Below are 24585 nucleotides of genomic sequence, written 5' to 3' on the forward strand. Positions count from 1 at the left end.
AGATACTTGTCGTTCACCTACGCCGCATATCTAGGCCAATCGTTGAGGCTTGGCTTGGAACATTGTGGATTCTACCAGCTTCGCAGCCTTGCCATACTTGATCCTGCAGACCAGGTAATGAGGCCATAGCCGCCGCCACAGGTGCTCATCACTATCTTAGGTGGCTGTTGGGAGTTTTTAGAACTAATGAAAGGTTAGTTTCTCTCAAGGTTAATGTCACGATTCTACTGCTGGCAAATAGATCGCTTGGCCAAAAGACCAGTAATGTAATTTCCAATCGCTATTGGAAATAACCCAGCAGTATAAGTGCCACGGTGCCGTACCGTTACAGTTAAGACTAAGTTGGATCTAGAAAAATGCCAGTTCTACAAGCAAGGCTGTCTGCGCGATTAATATGACGAGATAACTCGAAGGGGGATGAATTTGGGGTACATGGCCGTTCAACAGATAGAACAATCGAATGTGATTTCGCTTGGCAGTCGGTACCATGGGCGCCTACGTAGCTCAGACCCAACTCACGAGCGGCCCTTTTTACAGGCCGATGCTACCCTTTTCTTGTTTGCGTGGCCCTCCTAAGCGCCTGAAATATCCGTTCACACGGCTCATCAAGATCAAAACGTCAGATCAGCAACCGGTTTTCGGACCTCGAGACAGTGATTCCACTTCACCGGATTTCCGTCGATATGATTTCCGACGATATCGAAGCAACGGCGGCCACCGAGTACGACCCCATCCAAAGCAGTAGCGATGTTGAGCTTTCCAACTACATAGAGAAGCTGCGCCTTGCCCAAGATGAAAGCCCACATGTCATTGAAGTTTCGGGAAAATATGTCACCAAGTCGTACCGAGAAGAAGAAATCCACGACACCAAGCAGGCTATTGACTGCGCTGACTCTCTCGGCGTTCGCGTACCTGCCGTCAGGCGTATCGTACCAAGAGGAGGGGACTTGATCGAGTGTATGCAAGATCGGGTTGACGGTGTCAGCTTGATGGACTGTTGGACTTCCTTGGGCTGGCTGTTTACAATCCGCTTAGCTTTTCAGCTCCGTACCATGGTGCGGAAGATGAGGAGAGCCACATCGCCAACAGCAGGCTCACTGGGTACCGGAATTTGTCGCTCATTTTTGGATCGAGGACCGTTACAGGTTGCCCATCAGCCCGAGTGCCAGGGTAATCGCCTGTGTTGTGAACTTCTGGTTCAATCACAAATCTTTCCGGCAGGAGGCCAGAAAGAAACCCGAAGACCATGCTGCCTCTGTTGCTCAGCCCATCGAAACCCAGGGTCTAGTGTTCACTCACCATGACCTCGCGCCTCGCAACCTGATCCTCGATACCACAGGGTCACTCTGGCTTGTTGACTGGGACTACGCAGGCTGGTATCCACCATATTTTGAATACGCTTCCATGCACAACTTCATCCCGCCAGACACATGGGGCCGATTTGCCAAATTTCGATGGACGCTATTCGCTTGGATAGCGACGGGATGGTTTGAAAAGGAACGAAAAATCTTAGTCACCGCCCAGAGAAAGGCCATTCGATTCCCTGCTGCGCGAAGATTCAATATTAAAGCGGGGGCGACTCCGTCGCTCCGAACGCCGGATGATTGATGATCGAGGCGCAGCGCACCTCATGAGGAGTTGTCCAGCCATGATGGTCCGAGTGCCATGTTCGATGGATGCAAAGAATAGACCGGCTATCAGTCATTTGGAAAGCCACATTATGCTGTGATGAACAGCGCTCATAGCAAAGTATAGCCTTGTTGTATTCAAATGCCAGCTACACTGGGAGGATGCGTGGCGCCTCCCAGGGGCGAGCGCCAGGCTCTTGCTTCACAACTTATGAGCGACATCAGATCTTGCAACAGGTCCAGCCATAGTGATAGATAGTCAGAAGCACATGGCCTACCCACAACTCAACGCAACGCTTGGAAGACATTCACAGTATCTGGGGAGGGAAATGGTAGCTCAGGGAGATACCAAATTCAAAATGAAAAGCCCATCTCAGGCACGGATCGAAACTTGCATGACAAATCTTTAGCTGAGCTCATAATGGCTGGTTGGACTGTGGATCGTAACTACACACTCATGCACGATTCAACCTCCCCCTTGAAGCGATTTTTTCTCATCATATGGGACTATGAGTGTTTCGTGGGACCTAGTCACAGGTTCGCAGCCTCTCCTCAGAAATCACCGCGGACCATCCTGGATTCCTTAATCTTTTAGCTTGGGTGTTTATTGCCTACGAATTACGTCGATTCCAGGATATGGGAAGAACAAAGCAGTGAACCATTGGTCTTCCGCAAGGGTCCCGTCCTATACAAAAGGAAGGACGGACGCGATTCTGAGGCAGCAAATAATGCATAACGGGAAACCTGTGTAGATACGGACAAAGGATTCTGACTTTTGCGCTTGTATTCGGCTTCAAACAATAGCTTGCTGAGCCTATAAAGATCTTTGAAGTATCAAAGCATGGCGATGACATTTTATGCAGTCCTTGTTGTCCAGACTGCTTGAGACTCGATCTTGTCCTCATGAGCACTCCTTCGCCCTACAAATTAAATTTTACGGACACGTATCGCACCGAAACTTGAATCGCGCGAATAACAAAGTAACAACACGAAAAACTCGCTTTGCGAATTTACCAACGGTGAAAGTCGCTAATCTGCAGTCGTGAGAGCAGTCCAATCAAGACAGTCGCATTTTCAAACAATAGCCATGCGCACACCACAGATTGATCCTCCTCGTCTCTTGCCCGACTTGGACATAGAACGGTTTGTTCGGATTCAGGATCTCAAGGTCGATGAAGGAGAGCAAGAGACTGAATACGAGCGTGCTGCTCGCGAACTTCGAGAAGGGAAAAAGAGGAGCGACTGGATGCTGTTCGTCTTTCCCCGGGTTTCTGGTTTAGGAAAGCACATCAGCAGCATTTTCTACGGAATTGGGACGATGGAGGAGGCCAGGGCGTTCCTCGAGCACCCGGTCATCGGGCCAAGGCTACACGATGCGACAGAAGCTGTTCTCAACAGTGGAGAAGACAACCTCAACAACCTCTTTGGGAACTCGGACGAAGCGTTGGGGTTCAAGTCTTCTATGACACTCTTTGCGCAGGTATGCCTTGGCACTTCGGATGAGCTCTTTTTGCGGGTGATCATGAAGTTCTGGGGCGGGGTTCGTGACGAGAAGACTGTATGCATTATGAAATCATGGTGACTCCCGTGAGATGCCAAATTGGGCACTATTTACCGAAGAGTAGTGTAGCTGGAAGATAATGTCTTGATATTAGACCAGCAAAATTCAATCCTGACTACTCATTAGGTATCTGGGCAGCAAGAGATTTGAAATTAGACAACAATCAATTGAGTCACTATGTGAGTATGCAGTAATAGACTTTCTAAGCGATAAATCCTCGTGGAACTCGCTGTGGGTGTGAACAATCTCAGGTTTGCGACGGCTTTGCCGTTCAATGGTTCGTGACCAACAATATGATCGTCACATCCCCAGACCGAAGATAGTAAAAGGGTGCTTCTAATACTGAATTCATTCAGCAACCAAGTCTTCTCATGTGGTTGTGACACAGTTTAGGTTCCGTAGCTAGTTGTATGTTGGTCTTCGTGCCTTGCCCCCTCCCTTGGAGTTGCAATTTCGTCCCCTTGACCCGTCTTAAGGCGCATCAAGGGCCGTGACCTGTATGACATGTTTCATAAAGCTGATCATTAATCTGCATGACAGCTGGAAACTTGTGGGGCCGGATATGCTGTGGGCAGGGCTGCTATAGCGAAGAAATCCATCCCCAGGCGATGTTCACAAGGCTACAACGTTGCTCCAAAGATGGTTCGTGCTCTCCAATCATGAAGTTTGGCTGCATATATCACATGAGTGCCTGTATAGAGTCAAGATATATGACATGCTCTCTTGACAATCACTTGGCAAATTAACAGTGGTTCACCCCGTGGCTCGAGGCTCTGCCAGCGGCAACGAGCACGAGCTGGTGGTGCGAGAGGCGAGACGGATTGCGCCATCCCGATTTCAAATCCACGGTACATCAAAATTGGGGAATGGCTCACCCGCGAGATCCTATGACTGAATCGCCCAGCCAACACACCAATGTCTCGGTCTCAGCCCCAGTCGTGTCAGTTGTGGCCATCTCGGGCTGGTCAGCTTCAGCTGCCATTTGCTGGCCCCGTGCATCACAACATATTCGCAATAGCTGGCCCGGCTTGCTACATGAAGAGGGCTGGCTGCTTTTAAAAGCCGTGCAGCTGCTCCCCAAAGTCCTATCAGAGGTCCTGCGACTGGCTGGAGTCCCTTTTGAGTATTCCGTGGTGTCCCTGTGTCCATCCCTCCTCGATGCCGGATGCCCCCCCCCCCACATTTGTATATCATACGCGCCATACATGCTTGCGATTGCGAATCTCGAGGACGGCTGTACTATACTTGGCCCGCACTAGCCCCGAGAGCTTGAATCCATACAACGGAGTAGACCTACATTCGACTCCATGCACACTCCTTGCCTAGTCCGAGAAGAGTTTGCCATCACCCTTACAATCCGGCTCCGCTCTCCCTCCTTGATCGCCGAGGAGATAACGGGTCGATATGTCGGGGCGTACATATAAGGGTGCCAGCCCGTCTTTGTACCTGGACGACTCCCCGGATATATACGCGCCGCTGCTCTCGGGGACAATGGCGACCGAAGACAAATCCCAGCACGACGTGCGCGCATCCTCGGCGGACTCTCCTCGCCTGGGAGGCTCCAGCTTCACCGGCGACTCGGCGGGGAAGAAGGCACCATGGTGGTCCTATTTTTGGGTGAGGCGACATCTCTCACCGGCATTTTCGAATGATCCAACCTAACGGCTTACCCAGGATTATGAACCGACGAGGACTCCCGAAGAGAGGAAATTCGTCCAGAAACTCGACGTTTCGCTCTTGACGATTCTTTGCTTCGGCTACTTCATCAAGAACCTGGACCAAACAAACATTTCCAACGCCTACGTGTCCGGGATGAAGGAGGATCTGGCCATGGACTCGAACCAGCTGAACTTGATAGACGTGGCTTGGACTACCGGATATGTCATCGGGCAGCTGCCGTCCCAGTTCATTCTCACCAAAGTTCGACCATCCATATGGATTCCAAGCTGTGAGCTGGTGTGGACGGTCTTGACCTTCTGCCTCGCCGCCACGAGCAACAGCAATCAAGTCATCGCCATACGCTTCTTGGTCGGTCTCGTCGAGAGTATCTTCTATCCTGCCGCGCACTTCTTGATCGGGAGCTGGTACAAGCCGAGCGAGCTGGGGAAACGCGCCTGTATTTTTCACGCGTCGTCAGCCGCGGCAGGAATGTTTTCCGGATATCTTCAAGCTGCGGTCTACACTGGCTTGAACGGAACCCTGGGTAAGGCTGGGTGGCAGTGGCTGTTCATCATGGACGGTGTTATTAGTACTCCCATCTGCCTAGCTGGCTACTTCATGATTCCCGACCTGCCGGAGAACACTCGTGCGTTCTATCTGACCGACGACGACGCTGCACTCGCCCGGAAACGAATGGACTCCATCGGCCGCGCCCCTCGCCGGAAGCTGGGGTGGTCCATATTGAAGCGTGTCTTCACGCGCTGGCATGTGTGGGCTTTGACGCTTCTCTACATCATCTTCATCAACACGGGGCCTTCATCAAGCGTCAACCCGTTGCCTTTGTGGTTGAAGGCCAACGGGTGGCCCGTGACGTCTGTCGTAAGTCCATTCCCTGACGACGTGCAGTGCCGCTCAAGTATAGTTACTGACGATAGCCCTGCAGAACATCATACCCACAGCCCAGTCTGCCGTTCAACTCGTCTCAACCGTCAGCTTCTCCATCTTGTCTGACTACCTGCGCTCCAGGCCGGCGGTGATGTCGATCTCAACCTTCTTCGGATTTTTCACGTCACTATTGCTCGCCATCTGGACCATCCCAACTGGCCTAAAATGGTTCTCGTTCTTCGCGTCAAGAATCTCCGTTGCCTACGGACCCTTATCAATGACCTGGGCGAACGAAATTTGCGGTGCTGATGCTGAGGAAAGGGCAGTGGTTCTGGGGGTAATGAATGCGGCGGGCTACGCTTTCAATGCCTGGCTTCCACTCCTGACTTATCCGGTGGTGGATGCCCCGAGATTCAAGAAGGGATTCACGTACACAACCATCGCATTTGTGGCTCAGGCAATCATCACTTGGACGATTTGGTGGCTGTCCAGACGGGACAGGAGGAAGGAAGAGAAGTCCGCGGTCGACACAGCTGGAGTCACGCAGGAACTGTAGACCAAGATTTAGATTAAATGTTATTGTCTACACTACATTGTCACTTGTGGCTATGCCTCCCATCCCCCCCCCCCAACTGGAGCGAACTACCTGGAAGAAGCAAGTGCCCATTGTCTCAGAAGTTGAGGCTAAGTCCTATGCCTCCAGCCTTGCCTGCTCAGCAGCTTTTTATCACTCCGCACCGAGTGTTTTGGACGGAAATTGGACCTCCTGCTCGTTCCTGCAAGCCTCTTGCGCGAGCGTCGCCTGCGTATAGAGAGAGGTGCTCCCGTGGGCCGAGTAGTCACAGGAAAGCCCACTCTTGGGGGCCGCACCACGCGCCTGCTTGACGGATGTCTCGATAGGAGACATTATCCTGATGGAGGCTTTCTTCCTCTTGGGATTGGGCGACATGGTCTTGGAAGCCCCCATTTCGTCGGATCCTCTACCTCTGGCTCATGACACAAGCAGAGCACAGCATCGATTGAGTGGCCTTGGTCAGGCCATGTACACTGCAGTAGATCCTCAGCTGGTGTGTCGTCTGTGGGTTGACACAAGCAGAGCACTGCATTGACTGTGTGGCCTTGGTGACGCCATGAACCTGGCAGGCGATTCGCAATCCGTGGGTCGTTTGTGGCTCTGCGCAGATTATGCAGAGCTTTCCCCATGGTGTGTTGGTGGCCTTGACCGGACCGTGTATGTAACAGTCAGTATTGAGGGCGTCCGACTCCTCTAGGTTCGACATTTTGCAGATTCTGGGGCTGATGTGAGTTTTTGTTAAAACTCTTGTGTGTTGAAAGGAGACTGTTGCGGTCTGTTCTGTCGTTTGTATGTGTTGTGCTGTGTGGTGTTGATAAGATAAAAGGCCTGCCGGTGGACAAGCAACCAGACGGAACACCTTTAATAAACAACGCCCGTGAGCCATGACACCAATCTTTCAGTGATTGGCGCAGTCTGAGCTTATGGTGAGTAATGACATCCCATCAACAACAATAGGCCATGATTGCATTTCGTCGGTTTGAAGCCAGTAACATCTGTTTACCTTGTCGAGTCTAAGTGAGACCGTCATAGAGCACTACCTATGGCCGAAACTGTTTTCAGGCCGTTGGTCAAACGTCACGCAAGTACAGCAGCGGCATCCGAAAATAGCAGAACCAGGCCATTCTTGTAAGAACGGCGATCAAGTACTTGAGTAGACACCTATAGATACAAAGCGAGGCAATGAATACGAGCCAGCGATAGATCCATACGTCAAAAAAAGAACCATGTTTGGAACCAGTCAGGTACATTGCAATTTTCCATCAATCCACAGAATTCACGTCGCCCACAAGAGCTCTCTGTCTAACCATCGCTCTTCAGCCTCCATTCCTCCTTGATGAGGTCCGCAGCCTTCTCACCGATTCCGTAGGCCGGCATCTGGGTATGCCCTCCGTGCAATGTGGGCATTATACTGACGTCCGCGACTCGCAAGTTTGTCACGCCCTTGACCCTGAGCTTCTCATCCACTACTGCGTTCGCATCGTCGCGTTTGCCCATCGCACATGTTCCCGCTGCGTGGTAACCTAAATGACACAGACGTTACACCCAAGCCACATGTGGTATGACCGTAGATGGGAGTGGGAAAGGGTAGGGTCTTACATGTGGTAGCGTGTTCCTTCACATAAGGGATCCACTCCTCCCTGCTGGTGTAAGTGTGGTGTGTCAGGTCAGGCGGCCATGATCCTTTAATAACATCCTTGGTCCCTTTCCCACCAACTATGATCTCATTTCCGAATCGACAAGCCTCTGCAAGGACCTCAAGGTCCAACGGATCCTGAAGATATCCACAATCCACCTTTGGCCCGTCCAGGGGATTTGCGCTCTGCAGTTCCACCGTGCCCCGGGACCGTGGCGAAAAAAGTTCCGCGATCATGGCGAACGCATGCTTGTGGTCGACAGGAAACTGATCGAATTGCTTCGGCCCACCGTAGCACTCTGTGTGGAAGAACTCGATATTCGGCTGCTTTGGCGTGAGCCCCATAGGGTCACGGCCAGCGGTCCTGGGGGCAGAGTTCCACAATTGGGAGTCAGCCAGCCTGTCATCCAGCCGGGCGAACCCGAAAGAGCCAAACGGGAAGCTCGACAGGAAGCCGGCCTTGCTCTCCTTCCAGAGCTTGTACGACTTGGCGAGGGCATCGTCGTGGTACGCCAGGTGGTCATTGGTCAGGCCCGGCTTGGACACCTCGTAGAATATGAAGACGATGAGATGGTCCATGAGGTTTTTGCCCACTCCTGGCAGGTCGACGATACTTGGGATGTTCAGAGCAGCGAGCTGGTCCTTGGCTCCGATGCCAGACCTCTGCAGGATGTTAGGACTGCAGTATGCCCCGCCGCTGATGATGACCTCCTTGGTCGCCGTCAGGTCGAAGGGCACGCCGTCTGCGCCCACCGCCCGCACGCCCGTGGCTACGTGTTCACCCTTCACGTCTTGGAAAAGGACCTTGTCGACGTATGTCTCTGTGAGTATGACGACGTTGTCCTTGCGGTGAGTCTTGGTAATGAAGTCGGCTCCTGTGGTGCGGGTCCCCAAATGTACTGTTCGAGGGGCGTGTCCACAGCCATGGGGATTCTCTCCGTGTGAGAACATGTCATCATCGAGTGGGAGCCCTTTGGAGACCATGGACTCGAGCACGAGATTTGAGATGGGTGCTAGGTCATGGGGCTCGGTGTGGAGCGGTCCTTGGTAGCCGTGAGACTTGCTGTGAGTTTTGAACCAAGGCTTGTTGTGGAATGTCTCGGCCTTCGAAAGCGCCAATGTCAGTAGAAGTTTCAGTTTCAGAATGAGCGTCGTCTATATAGAGTTCCTTTGGAAGAATCACTGACCTTTTCCATATATCTGAAGAACTCGTCGCCGCTCCATCCTTCGAGGCCCCAGTCATTGTAGTCCTGCTTGGAGCCTTTAATGCAGAGAGTACCATTTAATCCGGAAGACCCGCCGAGGAATTTGCCTCTGCTAAGCTTCACTTGCCGGTTATTGATACCAGAACCCTTCTCTGATATAATATTCCAATCCTCTGGCCCGTCGAGGTTGTTGGTCCATCTGCATGGTGGAAATATCAGCATGCACGTTCGACAAAGCAATCGAGGGATGTAGACCAGGTCTGGGACACCCACGCTCCAGCCATGTGCGTATTCTCCAAGTTCTCATTGTCTTTTCCAGCCTCGAGCACGAGCACTCGGACGCTGGGGTCCTCTGCTAGCCTTCCTGCAACTACACACCCGGTAGTGCCTCCGCTGATTGCATGTCAGTGCCCTACTTCCGTTGAACCAAGCCCATACAATGACTCACCCACAAACGATGAAGTCGAAACTTCTACCGTCGTCCAGAAGAGAGCCCATGTTGTTCCCAGTGCTTCAGGTGAGGGGTCGCTGATCCTGAGACACTTGTACTAGTTCTTGTTCGTGGCCTCGGCGATTGTTCAGAACCGTCGCAGTAAGTCACAAATTGGAAAATATCACGCGGAAGTCTTTTGCGTTGTTCGCTCTCGATAGACAGAGGCGAGCCAGGCAATTATCACGTCCAGTAGAAATTCAGCTGGTGTCGACGAATTGGTGAGTGTGACGATTGTCAAACGCCCCAACTTATCTGACTTTACCCCCTCACGGCCTTAAGCCTAGATCCGCTTGGCTGTTTTGTCCGGTCTGACCAAGTGGTCGGTTCTCCAAAACCACGAGAATACCTCTCCGGCTCTGGGGGCCGGCAGTGCACCTCGCCGAAGGAGACCGTGGGGAACAGCTGCGGAGACGATGCGCTTGCCTAGGCCATTGTGGACCTTCCTGTGCCAACCGATGGCACAGCCAAGATGACAATTCACAAGTGGACAAATCCTTCGATTTCTGACCATTCTCTCTGCCCACTTCGTTCCATAGTGGATATCACAAGTGAGTCACTTTGCTGTATCATCCATTCTCCAATTCATCTCACGGTGCAAACATTGTATAGACCGGTTTCCTCCCAGAGATTTTCTTGGCCTTGATTATCTCCACGCCGTCGAGGACACTCTCCAACCGACCGGGCTGCAGCAACAGAGGGTGTTCGTAGGGTTTCCCCTGGTCCAGTAATTCCTGCAGCGTTGCTCTCCATTTAGTTCCGAAGTCAAACATCTCCGGATCTGTGACACAATCATGCAGCGCAAGCCACGCAATAATCTTTCCCAACATGGCCGGACCCATAACCCGATGAGCCGTGACCACTTTCCGCGTAGTTGCCTTGTACCGATGATCGTAATGCAATGCTGAAAAAAAGCTCCAAGTACGCTGTTCTCCTCTCAATTCACTCCGGGGTCTAATAAAGCCACCATCTAACGTACCAATCACAAAAGGACATGCCTGTATGTCCGAAAGTCGGCAGGGCCCAGTAGAACATGCAACTCAATAGTCTACCGGGAAGCGTTTTCTCAGGCGCTCACCGAACTTGTAGAAGAAGACAGGCACGGGCAAAAATGCCAATGCCAGGAACGCCAACAAGCTAGTCCCCCAGCCTAGGCCTAGCCTCGCATACAGAGGAGCACCGGCAAAGGGCAAGAAAGTACCCGCTAGACTGCGCAGCACTGTGTTCGCAGCCAGAGCCGAAGCAGCCGCATTGGTCCCGAATGCGTCCACGAGGTAGATCTGCGCAGGCATCATGAGGAGGAACGCGCCAGCACCGATGAAGAAGGTGCCCAGGATAGGCACGATCCAGTGCGTTTGGGCATAGGCGCTCCAGCCATACCAAAAGAAGCCGGCTGGCATGACCGGAGTCGCCCAGATCATCAGGATCAGGCGTAGCTCTGGCCGGCCAGTGAGTCCGCCTCGTGATGATCCGACCAGCTTGTCGCTCAGCTTACCAAAAGAGAACGATGCCGACAATCATGCCCAGTCCAAGGCCGAGCTATACGAGGCCTGCGATGCCGGCGCTGAAGCCGTAGGTTTGCTCAAACACGGCGGGGAAGGTGGTGAAGAGAAGATAGATCAGTCCAAACATGAAGGCCGAGTAGAGCGACATCATGAGAACAATCGGCGAGAAGACGAGCATCTTGGTCGGGCGGATGAATGTGCGTAGAAGGACCCTATTAGGAGTATCGTCTGGGTCAAGTGCAGTTGTGCGAGAGTAAAGGTTGTTGTCTCCAGTCGACTTGCACGACTTCAGGAACGAGTCGCTTTGCGCTCGAGAAGAACGGGCTCGTACGTTTCGCGCATTGAGAACCAGGGCAACTGCGGAGACGACGCCGGCCTGAGGAGCAACTTGTCAGCTCAAAGACCCTACAAGAAAAGACGCAGAGGAGGGGCCTTGGGCTGGCTCACAAAGATGAGTATTATCCGGAATGTCCAACGCCATCCAACATACTCAGTCACAAGTCCTCCAACCACAGGACCGATGCACTTGGTCCAAGTTAGCACAAGATTCTGTGAAAGCGGCGAGGGCCAGGAGAGAAAACCATACTGGTCCGAGAAGTGGGCCGAGTCCGAACAACGCCATGGCCTTTCCGCGTTCCTCCTGTCTGTGGAGGTCTGCGATGGTACCCCCGCCAACAGACATCGGAGATGCAGCAGCAACACCGCACATAAAACGAAACACCATGACCATGGCTGTGTTGGTGCTCAGCGCACATCCAATGGTGAAGCCGAGGTATACACTATTTCCCACGTGGTAGACTATCAGCCGTCCGTAGATCTCGGACAAGGGGCTGATGAACAAGGGGCCTAGGGCAGAGCCGAGGATGTAAATGGTGACGGTCAGGGCGGCGATGGTGCCGTTGCCAATGCCAAATTCGGCACAGAGGGCATCAGCACCTGGAGCAAACATTACGGAAGCCAGGTCCCTAATCTAGACAGTGAGTAAAGAGTCTTCGCAAGATGTGCATATCCAGTGAGTGGAGTAGGCCTCACGCGTAGAGAGTGAAAGCGCTGGCGAGACAGACGTGTACCATTTTTGTAGTCGCTTTCCAATTGCGAGGATTTTCTGGATCATCGGAGCCGTCCCACTTGATGATGTGCTGCTTTTCGGCGTGAGGCCTGGCAGCGCCTGGGTCCAGCACCGCGCTCTTCTGGGCTGCCATATCGTCACTCATCGTGCCGTCTGAAGTTGTACGTGACATGGTGAACACAGGACAAGAAAGATGGCGAGATGAGAAGATTGGGTTGTGTTCGAGCGAGAAATCAGTACCGCTGTTTGTTTGCCTATGAATCCAAACGGACAACACTCCATGTTCACAAACTGCTGACCCTCAGCCCCGGACGTGAGCCGGCGACAGGCTCACTGCGCGTCGCCATGTTCGTCCGGTGACAATTCAGTCTGGGGGGTTGTCTCCGTCTCTAAGCCACCCATTTGCTGGCGAGTATCCGGCCCGATAAGCAAAGTATCATTTGAGGCTCGGGCTCGGGCTGCTGGGCCGTAGACATGGCAATAGGTAAAATTTGGAAAGACATAAAGAGGTTGCGCGGAGGTTCGGCGCTTTAACGTCCGAAGGCGCCGTCAACCACGTGTGCCGGCCCGTTGGACGGCGGAGCTGACTTGCGTCGACCGCGGACGTCCGAACCAGCATCAAAACTCACGAGGAATCTTGTCCTTGCAAGTTTCACCTGGCTTCACAACCATCGAGACTGGAAATGGCTACTCCAGGCCTGGATATGCACGGTGGCAGGACTCTAGATGAGCGATCGCCGCAAGACCGCCGGGACGCAACTGGCAGAGAGAAGCTCCAACTGAGCTGCAACGCGTGTCGGAAGCGCAAGTAAGCACCGTTCTCCTCCTCGTCGGGTCGAGTTGTGGGTCGGTAAACTTCGGGGTCGGTCGCCCAGGTTCGGTGACGGGGCAGTTGGGCAAGTTGGTGGGCTCGGAGGACAAGTCGTTTTTCACGTCAACGTCCCCATGCCCATACTCAGACCCAGGCCGACTGTACTCGTCGCTACAGTATGTACTATTCCCGGCTAACCGATCATCTTGCAATCCTCGCATAGAGTGCGACGTGATAGACAAGTTCCCTGCAGCAATTGCTCCAGTCGAGGACTGTCATCCTTGTGCAACTATCCCACGCGCACCACTCTGGGTCGTCCTCGTGCACATGTGCAGGATCGCATTGATCACCTCGAGAGCCTCGTTTTGGGTCTCATGCAGCGTCAGCAGCAGCCTGCCTCAACTCCAGATGAGCCAGTCCCGCAGTATGAGACTGCTTTGGATACGCCAGGCGACAGAAGGGCCCATGCTGGAGCCGGTGTCGATGCCGACGATGATGTCCAGGTCGAGGTTGAATGCCCAACCACCCCGAGCCAGGCCAGGCCACAACCACGCGACGCCCACGATCAGCGTCAAGTCTCGCCCTCTCCCTCTGACTATGGCACAATTCGCATGCGCGAATCAGGCCCTACCATCGCGACCCTGTCCATTCCCCCCAAAACATCACACCCTTTGCAGGTGAGATGCGACGCCGGGTATGGTCAATGGTCGTCCGGATTGACTTCAGTATTTCGACCCAATTAGGAATGCCCAGGCTGGCCAGTCAGGCAAACACAACAGAGCCGCGGAACCTCGCCGATTCAGACTTTGATGAATCAACGGCAGAATTGCCACCCTCGCGCCCGCAAACAGAGGTGACACCTATCCTGTATACCCTTGCAAAACTTCGAATTCTGTCTGTCGGTATCCAGATTTCAGATCTGACTACGGAACCGCGGACGTATCCTTACAGTGAGGTTCTGCACCTCGACCAGCGAGTAAATGAGGCCATGGATTCATTACCTTCCAGTATGAAGTGGGAGGGCCTCTCATCCTCACTTACTGCGACACCACTGGTCCTAGTTCAAAGGATATGGGTTAACATGTGTATCCAGAGGCTGAAGGTGGTCCTACATAAGAAATTTCTGGTCCCGTCATTCAGTCAACGGCAGCAATACGCCAATTCGCGATCGACGTGTCTGACTGCTGCCATGAAAATTCTGGAATTCCAGCATCTCATTGACGAAGAAACTCGTCCAGACGGCCGGCTACATCAGATCCGTTGGCGGGTCTCTACAGCCGTGACTCAGGAATTTCTTCTGGCTACAAGTGTCCTTTGTCTCTATCTTCAGACCCGTACCCAAAATCAAGAGCAGCATCCACACCCACAGCAGCGATACAGTATAGAAGATGCAGAAGTTGCGTTACGCACCCGGAAGCTCCTCCAGACATCGCTTGATATTTGGCTGCGCTTGAGCGCCAATTCTACTGAAGCTAGAAGAGCTGCCGAGGCTTTAAGATACGTTCTTCGAGAGACTGATCCATTTGCGCTGGAGAGCAGAATATCGGGCCCTTCACCCGCTCCGCTGGACTTTCAAGGTAGGATTGAGTTTCTGGCTTTATAACACTATACACCTGTCCTCGGACGAACGCGCCTGCTGACTAACTCTCCTAGGCTTCATGGGGCCAATGCCCAATTACAATACCGCAGACATAGAAATTGAGGAAATAGAAGGTGAAGCATCATGGGCAGACTTAGTAGTGCACGATCCGAATCATGTTGCGCCATGGGCTGGAGGCGTGGCACCCTAGCACATGGGCTTGTTCTCTTTATAGCAAATGGTGTCCTAATCTGAGTATTGCGACTCTAGTATTGGGAACCTTTGGTTGAAGCTCTACAACAACGACGGCCCGACGGAGGCCTCGCTCTCCATCATCGAGCGCGAGGTCGACTACCGTGACCCTCCCTAGTCTCGAGGGCCACGTGCCGGCAGGCTTTATCCTGCCAGACTAAGAGGTGATCATTGTCGATGAGCAGCTCGACCCTGTTCCGCTAGGCGCGCCGGGAGAGGTCGTGGTGGGTGGGCCTGGTTTTGCCGCAGGCTACTTGGGGCCGCCCGAGACGACCACGGACAAGTTCATCAGTTGCACCCAGCCCACCCCTCCTGTCGCCGGCAGACCGCAGCTCAAAGGTCACAATCGTCACCGCGGACCTGTCCCAGCCAACCCTCGGCCTCTCACCCGAGAAGCACGCCTCTTTCGCGTTAATGGCACACATCATCGTCAACTGCGTGGCAGACCGCACCTTCTGGGACGGATACGAGAGTCTTCGTCAGATCAATTCGGAGGCCGTGAAGGAACTGGCCCGGCTCGGTCTCGCCAATGGTGGTGGTGGTGGTGGTGGCGTGCGACCGCTGACGATGCATCAGCTCTCCTCTGGGGCTGTGCGTGTGTACGACGGCGGCGGGGACAGCGATGTCTCGACACAGGTGCAACCAGCGACGGACGGGACCGATGGCTATGTCTTCAACAAGTGGGCCGCGGAACGATTGCTGCGGAACCTCGCGGCGTCCGCGACGCCCGCGGGTCTTGGTCTGCAGCTGTACCTCCATCGGCCTGCTTCTCTCCCCTCCTCCACCACAGACTCGTCGTCATCGTCGGCCGTCGCCCAGGATGTTCTACAGGAGCTGCTCCGAATCACACTTGCTCTCGGCAGGCGCCCTGACTTCGCCGCGATCGATGGCCAAGTGGACGTTGTCCCCGTGGCAGACGTTGTCGGCGACTTCCTGCCATCTGTCGTTGGCGCGGCCTCGGGGGCAGCACAGGTGGCAAAGCGGTCCGGGTGCTTCAGCACAGCGCGCGCGTCCGGGTTTATGTCGAGACCATTGCTGAGGCCATAGCGGCGGATTGAGGGTTCGCGGCGCTGCCGGTCATGAACCGCGATATCAAGCTTGCTGGGTCTGGATATCTTATCACATCGCAGCAACTGGTGATGAGCTCGGGGAGTGATGGTAAAATGGCCACGAGGCACTAAACAAGAGGACTAAGATGAATGTAGCAAAAGCCAAAGCAAACCCGTCATTGCAGCCATTTTCTTAGTAACCTCAACAGAAATTATAGTAATACGTCTGCCAGTGCTTGGATATGGAGTTAAAAGTAGTACTTGTGCTTTCTTAATTTGAAACAGGAGGGCCGACTTCTGAGTACGGAGATCCGGGCCTGACATTAAGCAACTGACTGATTTTCTTCTTTCTTTTTACTTTTACCAACGACTACTTAAGCACTGTTCTCGTTACACGTGCGAGCTAACAGGCGTGTAGTGCTTGAATTGAAGCACTACAGCACTAAAGCGAGTTAAAGGGATAGGTGTACGCGTCTAGAAAGTGATGAAAGTCGTAATTCGAATTCTAGACGGCTCCATGTCGACAGCTGTTGGTGCACGAATTAACAGTGTCGCTAGACAAGTGTCCCCTGCGCAACTCCAACAGTTCCGGTCGGTGGCCGCCTGGTCAAATAGGAGGTGCGTGTGCAATCGGCCTTTGTGGAGACTTCTAATCGTCAAATTGAGATCTGTAGGCAAGCGAGGTTTCTGAGAGAAAAAAAGGATCATGGGCTCAACTTGTGACATCTGCTTGGGTGAGCGCGGGAGTTGGCGGGTCTTATCTTGGGGGGAAGCTTTGGAAGTGGCTCATGTTCGGCCCCGTCAGTTCACCGTAACAAGGGTAGACACCTGGGCAGACATGGCTGCCAACAATTGCCCCGGGACTGCCACATGAGGCCAGCGCTTAATGCAACATTTGTGTTGGCCGATATAAACAAGGGAAGTAGTCGAGCACTTCGTATGCAGGGAGTCTTGCTCTCAGTGGTGCTGACGGCATCTTGATTTGAACCATGCCAACAATCCACTTGAAGTGCAGCGACGAGACTCTGCCAGGCAGGTTTCCCTCAGGACTCGCATGCGAGCTTGCGGCTCCGGGTCGGTGACGATTGCCTTAAAAGCCGGGACCTATTATAGCTCCCTAGGCGCTATTGAGCCGAAGGGTTCCCGTAATCCGGAATCAAGGTCGCATTGTGGCAGTTGAGCCCTGATTTTGCGAGATGCGTGAATCGGGAGTGAGACGCTGCCGCCCGCGAGGTGTCCCAGCCACAGCGGCGATGGAATCTTCTACTGCACGATTACGTCACATACAGCCCCGCGATGGGATCGGCTCGCCAATGCGTTGCAAACTTGAGAGAGGTGATGTGTTCTTCGAGCCGGTCTGGGTGAAAATTTTTGACGGCACATCAGTGAGAATGAGGCCAGGAGCCGGCCAGGAAGCTCCGTTGCGCTCACCTCGCTGATAAGGTTTGTGTTGGGCATCGTTGGTCTGACACTGCCTCTGTCCTCGAGTCCGACAGCAAGGAGCAGCGCGGGGCTGAGTGAGGTTGAACCCTACCAGAGCGAGGCCCCACTCTGCGGACTCTGGAGGTTCACCACGAGCAGTGCAACATCTCGCAGGCCTAGAAGCTGCAACCACGGTACAGTGCCAAAGTCTGCTGTCCCTCAGGCTGGGGTCTGGTCTGCCACCTGCCAGCCCACCTGGTTGTTGCATTTCTGGAGATGGACCCAGAGCCGCATGCAGCCGTTGTCCACAGCAGTTGGTGAAATGTGGGCTGTCAGCTCTAAATAGAGCAGAATGCGCCACTCGATGGGGCGGACAGGCCTGAATATCGGGCCCGGTCCCCAAAGACAAGACCTATTCCAAGATCCTGCCGTCGACTCGACCGTGAATCCATCCCGGGACACGGCGTTTCGATGCATGGACGAGGCACATCCGACCTGAAACACACTCTCACAGCGAGCGCAACTTTTTTGGGAGCTCGAGGACTCGCTATACAACAACAACACACAAGACAGACCAGCCGTGTCAGATCCAGCTGCATCAAGCACGGGCAGGATCACCTGTCAAATGCTTGCACACCATCCCCCCTCAGCCTGCGATCAAGTGTTCAGCCCAGGGCCACCCATCGGCGCACCCACCCACCCACACCAAACCTTTGTCCGGGCACGACTCGACAAACCTGTCAGATTGTCGCCCCCGGTTGCTGCCGTTCGCGTGTTGATGACACGAGGCAAGCAAACCCTGGCCATTATAGCAGCTTCCAGCGTTGTATGGCAGCCAGCCAAGCCGGGGGGTTCCAAGGTTTGGCCTTCCCGCTTCCCGAGGGGCAGAAGCTCCAGGACTTTTCTCTGTGCGTTCTGCATGAGACGAGACTAGACTGCCGGCCTCGTTCGGGACGGGCGAACCAGGTGGGATTGGGCTTGCAGCTTGACGGCTGAATGGACGGGCTGCCTGGTTGTAGCAACGAGGAGCCTGCAGCGGCAGCATGTGTCTGGTGTGTGTGTGTGTGCATGGGGCAGTCGCGGTACAGCTGTAAGATGACGACGTTGGGTTCGCACCGTATGCCCACTGCCCAGTCTAGTGACTGCCTGACAAAAGGACAGACTCGAGCAGGAAAGAGCAAGAACCAGGCAAAGTTTGGTAGCGGCATGCTGTATCGGACTGGACAATCATCACCGTCTTTGCCTAGGTGTTCATGCTGTTAAGCTGCCGAAGCAGGGAAAACGAAGTGGGGAGCCTGGTTACCGTGTGCCTGCTCTCCCACCATCTCTCCCAGCCTGATGGATCTCTCCCCTCGGCCCGCCCACTTCCATACATACACGGCATCTATTGAGAAGCAAATAAATCCAGCTTCCGCTGTCTGGTTGACCGTGCTTCGTTCCGGCCAGAATCAACCAGAATCAAGCAGACAGAATACATCCATCGGACAAGACCGGCCAGGGCCAGACCATGCATGCCCTTGTCAGATCAGATCAATCAGATCAGCAAGACCGAGGCTCGGCTAGGCTGGCCATCGATATACCGTACTGTGGTAACCACCATCACTAGGTTGCCTGTCTGACAGGACGCCAGCCACAACATCCCGGATTGGCAAGCCCATCGAGACCAACGCTGGGGGTACACAGGTGGCACAGTCACACAGGCACAAGACACAGACACAGGCCTGCCAGCCTGCCAAACCCATGCCATCCCATGCCATCCCATCCCCCGTCTGTCCCCGTCCTCATCCCTCCCATCCTTATACCTGGATCCCTTGTTCCTCTTCTGCTACACTTATTTTTACTTTGTGCCCATCATCGTTCCAAGCCTGTTGGCCAGCTCACCATTCCAGCCTGCCTGGGGGCTCAGTGTATGCGGTATTCCGCCCATCTCCCTGGTGCTGGCAATTGATTGAACAAGCAGACACGGAGGATCAGGCATTATTAGACTACCCTGCCCAGGTGGTCTGGCCCGCTGCATACCGTCATACATCACCGCTGCTAACTCGCCCATTCTCGGCGGGGAAACTCTAGCAAGCAATCCACATCGACACCGAACTGCCCTGCACATCGCAACCGACCCCACCCCCCACCTTTGGGCCAGCCTCCTCGACGCCAGACCTGACCAGCACAACCCGGCCAGCTACCCGAACAAGATCAACCAGGATCGCACCCAGGCCACGCGGGAGACCGGTAATTCAGGCGGGACGACCGCTCTCTAGTGTCTTGTGCCATATACCCTACCTCCTGCGCTGGTCAGCTCACACCCACTTGTCTTTACTCCTCACCTCTTCTACCCCTTCGCCTCCTCCTCCTACTCCTCCTCCCCCTCTCCTAAGCAATAAACCACCTCCCAGGGACGGGAGACGAGACCTCCCGGTGACCTGCCCTACCTGAGCCTGCCCTGGTCTGGCATCTGGCCCTGTCTGACCTAGGTCATACCTCTATCTGCCGCATAGAGCAGCCTCGCAAGGTAGGCAGGTTCCCGGACCAACAATTGCCTCGACTATAGAGCGACAGGGCACTAACCTGTTTCCAGTGACGGTCTCCAAATCTCAGCCCTCCATCCGAACCCGTCCAGCCTGTGTCGATCTCCCGTTTGCAATCAAGCACCCGACCTTCGACCCAGACAGCAGCCACCATGCCTGAGACCTTCCGCCGCTACGAGGAGCGTGACGTCTACTACGATGATGAACCGCCAAGAGGCCCTCCCATGCGGAGACCGCCTCCTCCCCGCGACGAAGAGGTCTACTACGAGCGCAGGGAGGAGAGACGGTCGCGCACCCCTCCTCCTCCCATGGCCCGGCGCAGCGATGTTCAGGTTGCCGTCCGGGAAGAGGTAGAACGCGAGTCTAGGGTGCCCCATTTCATGCGCGATGAGTCCCGTCGACCACCTGAGGCAGGGCCCTTGGTCCTGCGCCAGCGTGACGTCGAGACGGTTGAGCGAGCTAGGCCGCGGCCAAGGTCTCCTTCACCCGTCGTGAGAGAGCGCATTGTCACCAAGACAAGGGCGAGGAGCGTCAGCCCTGGACCCCCACCGCCGCCGCCCCCGCCGCCAGAGATCCGTGAAAGGGAAGAGATCCGCACGCGGGTTGTCGATCACTCCCGGGAGCGGGTACGGAGCCCGAGCCGGGGGCCGGCCATGGACCGAGTGCGTCTCGGCACACGGATCATCGAGCGGCCTGACCGTTCACCCAGCCCGCCTCCGGTCATGGAACGCACCCGCACGCGAGTTATTGAGAGGGAAAGGTCGCCATCTCCGAGGCCCCTCCCGCCACCTGAGATCGAGAGGAGTAGGCTCAGGATTATCGAGCGGGAACGTGAGCGGGCTCCCACGCCGAGTCCAAGCCCCTCGCCTCCTCCGCCTGAGCCGCAAGTCATCAGGGGCCCAACTATCGAGAGAGAAGTCATTACCCATTATCGAGACATTGATCACGGTAAGTTTCTAGCCTTGTGCCATTCCACATTCTAATTGCTCCGATTGATAATATTCCGTGCCGCGGAATTGAAGGGACCTGCTACTGACACGATAGGATTTAGGCTTGGTTGTGGCACGACCGCCGTCTCCTCCACCGCCACCCCGCCGAGTTGAAAAGCGAGAAACAGACATCGACATCTACCACGGTCGCAATGAGACCGAGATTGACATCACCAAAACGCGGTCTCAATCACGCTCACGAGCACGGTCGGTGTCCCGGGAACGGCCCAGGGTCTCGTACGACCCTCCTCCAGCCCGCGATCACTCATACTACCACGAAGACGATATCATGATCTCCAGTGGACGTGACAAACTGAAGGTCGACATTGAGCATGAGCACCGGAGCTCGTCGGCTCGGCCTCGCTCACATTCCGCTGCGCCGGGCTATGATGATGAGGCCGACATGATCAGGGGCAGGATTGATTCACGCGGTCGCATGGGCGAGGCCTGGGGCGGAGCCACCAAAGACTGGGTGGTTGTCGATGTTCCACCTGGCACCGAAAGAGTGCGCATGGATGGCGTTGGTGGTGGTGCTGCTGAGCTGACCTGGCAGCGGTACAATGGTGCTCGCCGGTCAAAGTTCATCCCTGAGCGAGCCAGTGAAAGTGCACTGGTGCCCTTGTCGCCCCCTACTTCTTCGTCCACGACGGTCATCTCCGACCGTGAGGCGTATGCTCCTCCTCGCGGTGACAGGGAGCGTGATCGATTGAGCGTTCAGATCTATGACAAGGAACGCGAACGCGAACGAGACGTAGAGGTCGAGAAAGTTACTGATAGGCGTATCAGCCTGCGGCCTACACCCCCGCCGCCTGCACCCATGCCGAAGAGTAGGGACATGTGGACCGAGGTCACCAAGGATCTTGTTGTCAGAGAAGCCATTGATGAGCTCGGTTATGACTATGAGGAGACCGAGCAATTCTTCTACGTGATGCAATATCTGAAATATGTAAGTCAAACTCTTCCCGTACAGAAAATCGAGTCAGACGGCTGACGTTGAGTGTTCTTTTAGGAGGACGTCCTTGAACTGGTCGAGATATCGGACCGCATACGAGCCCGGAGAAAGGACCGTATTCGAGAGATCCAGTATGAGCGCGAAGTCCGCGACGATTGGGAGCGCGACCGCCGTCATCACCGCCACCGTCCCAGGTGGGATGATGAGCGGGAGAGGGTCGTCGAGCGAGAGGTCGTGTACGACACTGGCCGCCCACGGAGGTATTAGCATGCGACGACAAGTAAACACACTCGCCTCCACGAGATATTTACCTGCAACCTTATGATCTACCAGATGCCTGGAAGCACGAAACTGTCGCTCTGTCGACCGGCATATCTTGGAAATATAATCCTGCACCCTTTTGGACACGATCACTCCATCACATCAGACCTGAAATATTTGCATATCATTACATAGAGAGCGGCGGGCCACTGACGGCCCTGTTCTATTTTGCCGTCCTTGTGCCTTTTGATCCCTTCAGCCTGGATACCCTGACGTCGGTATTTCCCTTTGCAGATTGTCTCAACTACAGAAGGACTATATTCATCTACCTGGTGGGTCAACAGTACACGCTTGTTGATTTTGTTGCAAAGCGCGCGGCATAGCGTTACGACGACATGGAAAATGATGGCGGAAGAGACGAATTGGATGCTGGCACGGGAATGAGATGAGATTATGATGAAGAGACGACGGCATTTGATTTCTGCTATATAGCTTGTTTGATTCCTTTGCATGATGCCTGCGGAGCAGTCTCCACGCGCATCACCACCACTTACTTCGGTCATCTGATCATTTGATGTTCAAGAAAAAGTTGAGGAAGTCTTGTCAGCGATGAGGGAGGGTGGAGAAAGAGCTGGACTTGCTTTTCTCTCAACTGGGCGTTCACGTACAGAGGTTTATTTTGCGTATGAAATCTACGAAGTCTACGACCATTGATTGCCTCTCCGTCCTTATCTTCGCGGGTTGCACAATACACGCCGAAGAAAAGATCCAAGCCGAGAACTTGGGGCCTCCTCACGATGCTCTTGTCTTGTTTATTGTCACTTCATTGCTTCAGCGGAGGGAGAACTGAGGGTGTTCCACTGTATTGCAGCGAGGAGGCGGCTACTGCAGGTTCCCCCTGCTCTTGTCACCCGCTCCAATGTAGGTGTTCGGGGTTTGGCATGTCTTCGAGCTTCCAACCGATCGCCTACATCTGGGCCTAGTGTGATGATATTGGGATTCATGTTGCGTCACCGCGCAGGCCGTCCAGAATCTCCTGCTGTGCACCTGGTATGTGCCTCCGACTGCTCAGTGACATGCATTAACAAACCACAACGTTGTGTTACCAATGAGATTTTAGAGGTCTCTTCAATCAGAGCCCCTCGAACGCAATGACAGCGCCGGCCGTTGCTCGAAAGGCAACGAGATCTGTATGTGCGATCCTCCCTCATATTCGGCTTCTGGCCCTGAGCTAATCAAGACGGTTTCCCCTCTTCAAACAGGACAGAGCTTGGATACTCACGAGGACAGCGGTATTGGGCATCTCAAATGTGATCACCTTACCATATTATAGATTCTACCGACAGAACACGCTCCTCCCCATCGTCCGATTGGCCAAAAGCGTCGAAGACAAAGACCCGGCCGACTTGATATACCAGCGCCTGCACCAGTGGCAGACCCGGAAGCTAGACGAATACAGGTTTGTCCAGCTCTCGGTATGTAACCTCAAACCCCTGTGTATTCAGACTCCATCCCCTGATGATGCTGTAATCTAGGCAAGCCTGCTCGCGGCGGCGGTGATAGGCTCCTTCTCGTGGCCGATCCCAGACACCATCCACTGGCTCGGCCCGGCGTCGTGGTATGCCTCACTCATCATGTCCTTCTGCGCGGTCCTCCTGTCGTCCTCCGAGCACTTCCTGTACGCCGCCTCCAGGGACACCACGCAGCACCCGGACCTCAGGAGGCGGCTGAACATGGTCGTGAGGATCAAAGGCGGCGCGCCGGGTGACCTGCTCATCTCCACGGCCCCTCCTCCTCCCGACCCCGCCGTCCAGCCTCAGGCTGCGGCGCAGGGCACCACCACTGGGCCCGCGGGAGGGCAGAACACTGTCACCCCCGCGACGCCGCCTGTCTGGGCCGAGGTGCGGTGGAATATGGTGTTTACATGGCAGGCGCCTATGATGCTGCTGTCGTACTCCCTGATCGCCTTCGTCATGGGCTTGACGATGTGTATTCTCACGCCGCTTTATGACGGCCGGGAATACGACGACGCCTGCAAGGTACGGCCTTCTTTCCTCTCATTTTTTTCGGGGCAGAGGAGGGGATTTCTGTTCGCAATATCCCATTCCATTTATTGCTGTTGTTTCCCCTTCTTACACACTTGGCGTTGCCTTCAACTCTCCCCTGCTGCTGGCGTTGAACACCCATAAGTACTGATTTTGCTGCTTGTCCAGATCGCGATACTCTACATCGTCTTCTCAATCTTTGCTGGCGTTACCTTTGTGTGGTGCTCTTTCTGGGAGTATATGTTTATCGATCTTGGTGACATCTAAGACCCAGCGGAGAAATCACGCTCCACAGTATACACAACCACGGTATATAATGAATCTGGTTAATTCAAAAAATTACTCCAGCCCGTAAGCCAACGCCTCCTAAAGTGAATGAGGAATACCAAGATATCTGCGAAAAGCCCACGCTCCCAAAAACCCTGTAGACGCCTTGCACCAGCCCTTGGGCATATGTGAAACCTATCCCAACACAAGACCGTTCAATG

The 24585-nt window shown here is 54.4% G+C and overlaps 6 protein-coding genes across 6 annotated transcripts; 4 read left to right on the forward strand and 2 right to left on the reverse strand.

Annotated features, from left to right (window-relative positions):
• Positions 1–683: 683 nt before the first annotated feature.
• On the forward strand, positions 684–1608 carry INS49_001503 (uncharacterized protein; the record flags this gene model as incomplete). The annotated part of the gene is made up of 2 exons (XM_043162330.1): positions 684–902; positions 1090–1608. The coding sequence occupies 2 exons, from the start codon at positions 684–686 to the stop codon at positions 1606–1608; spliced, it is 738 nt and encodes a 245-aa protein (XP_043030836.1).
• Positions 1609–2715: 1107 nt separating this feature from the next.
• Positions 2716–6289, forward strand: INS49_001504 (uncharacterized protein; the record flags this gene model as incomplete). Its single annotated transcript, XM_043162331.1, has 5 exons — positions 2716–3108; positions 3939–4037; positions 4615–4806; positions 4864–5727; positions 5792–6289. The coding sequence occupies 5 exons, from the start codon at positions 2716–2718 to the stop codon at positions 6287–6289; spliced, it is 2046 nt and encodes a 681-aa protein (XP_043030837.1).
• A 1320-nt stretch (positions 6290–7609) lies between these two features.
• On the reverse strand, positions 7610–9646 carry INS49_001505 (uncharacterized protein; the record flags this gene model as incomplete). The annotated part of the gene is made up of 5 exons (XM_043162332.1): positions 7610–7776; positions 8021–9047; positions 9131–9347; positions 9527–9541; positions 9597–9646. The coding sequence occupies 5 exons, from the start codon at positions 9644–9646 to the stop codon at positions 7610–7612; spliced, it is 1476 nt and encodes a 491-aa protein (XP_043030838.1).
• A 1531-nt stretch (positions 9647–11177) lies between these two features.
• INS49_001506 (uncharacterized protein) lies at positions 11178–12384 on the reverse strand (the record flags this gene model as incomplete). The annotated part of the gene is made up of 4 exons (XM_043162333.1): positions 11178–11519; positions 11591–11668; positions 11730–12113; positions 12214–12384. 4 exons carry the CDS (start codon positions 12382–12384, stop codon positions 11178–11180), a joined length of 975 nt encoding a protein of 324 aa, XP_043030839.1.
• A 2884-nt stretch (positions 12385–15268) lies between these two features.
• Positions 15269–15901, forward strand: INS49_001507 (uncharacterized protein; the record flags this gene model as incomplete). The annotated part of the gene is made up of 1 exon (XM_043162334.1): positions 15269–15901. One exon carries the CDS (start codon positions 15269–15271, stop codon positions 15899–15901), a length of 633 nt encoding a protein of 210 aa, XP_043030840.1.
• A 4101-nt stretch (positions 15902–20002) lies between these two features.
• On the forward strand, positions 20003–24364 carry INS49_001508 (uncharacterized protein; the record flags this gene model as incomplete). The annotated part of the gene is made up of 6 exons (XM_043162335.1): positions 20003–20798; positions 20902–21785; positions 21849–22051; positions 23386–23527; positions 23588–24091; positions 24266–24364. 6 exons carry the CDS (start codon positions 20003–20005, stop codon positions 24362–24364), a joined length of 2628 nt encoding a protein of 875 aa, XP_043030841.1.
• Between the last annotated feature and the right edge of the window lie 221 nt (positions 24365–24585).

Source organism: Diaporthe citri (assembly GCF_014595645.1).
Source record: "Diaporthe citri strain NFHF-8-4 chromosome Unknown scaffold_1, whole genome shotgun sequence".
Taxonomy (NCBI): Eukaryota; Fungi; Ascomycota; class Sordariomycetes; order Diaporthales; family Diaporthaceae; genus Diaporthe; species Diaporthe citri.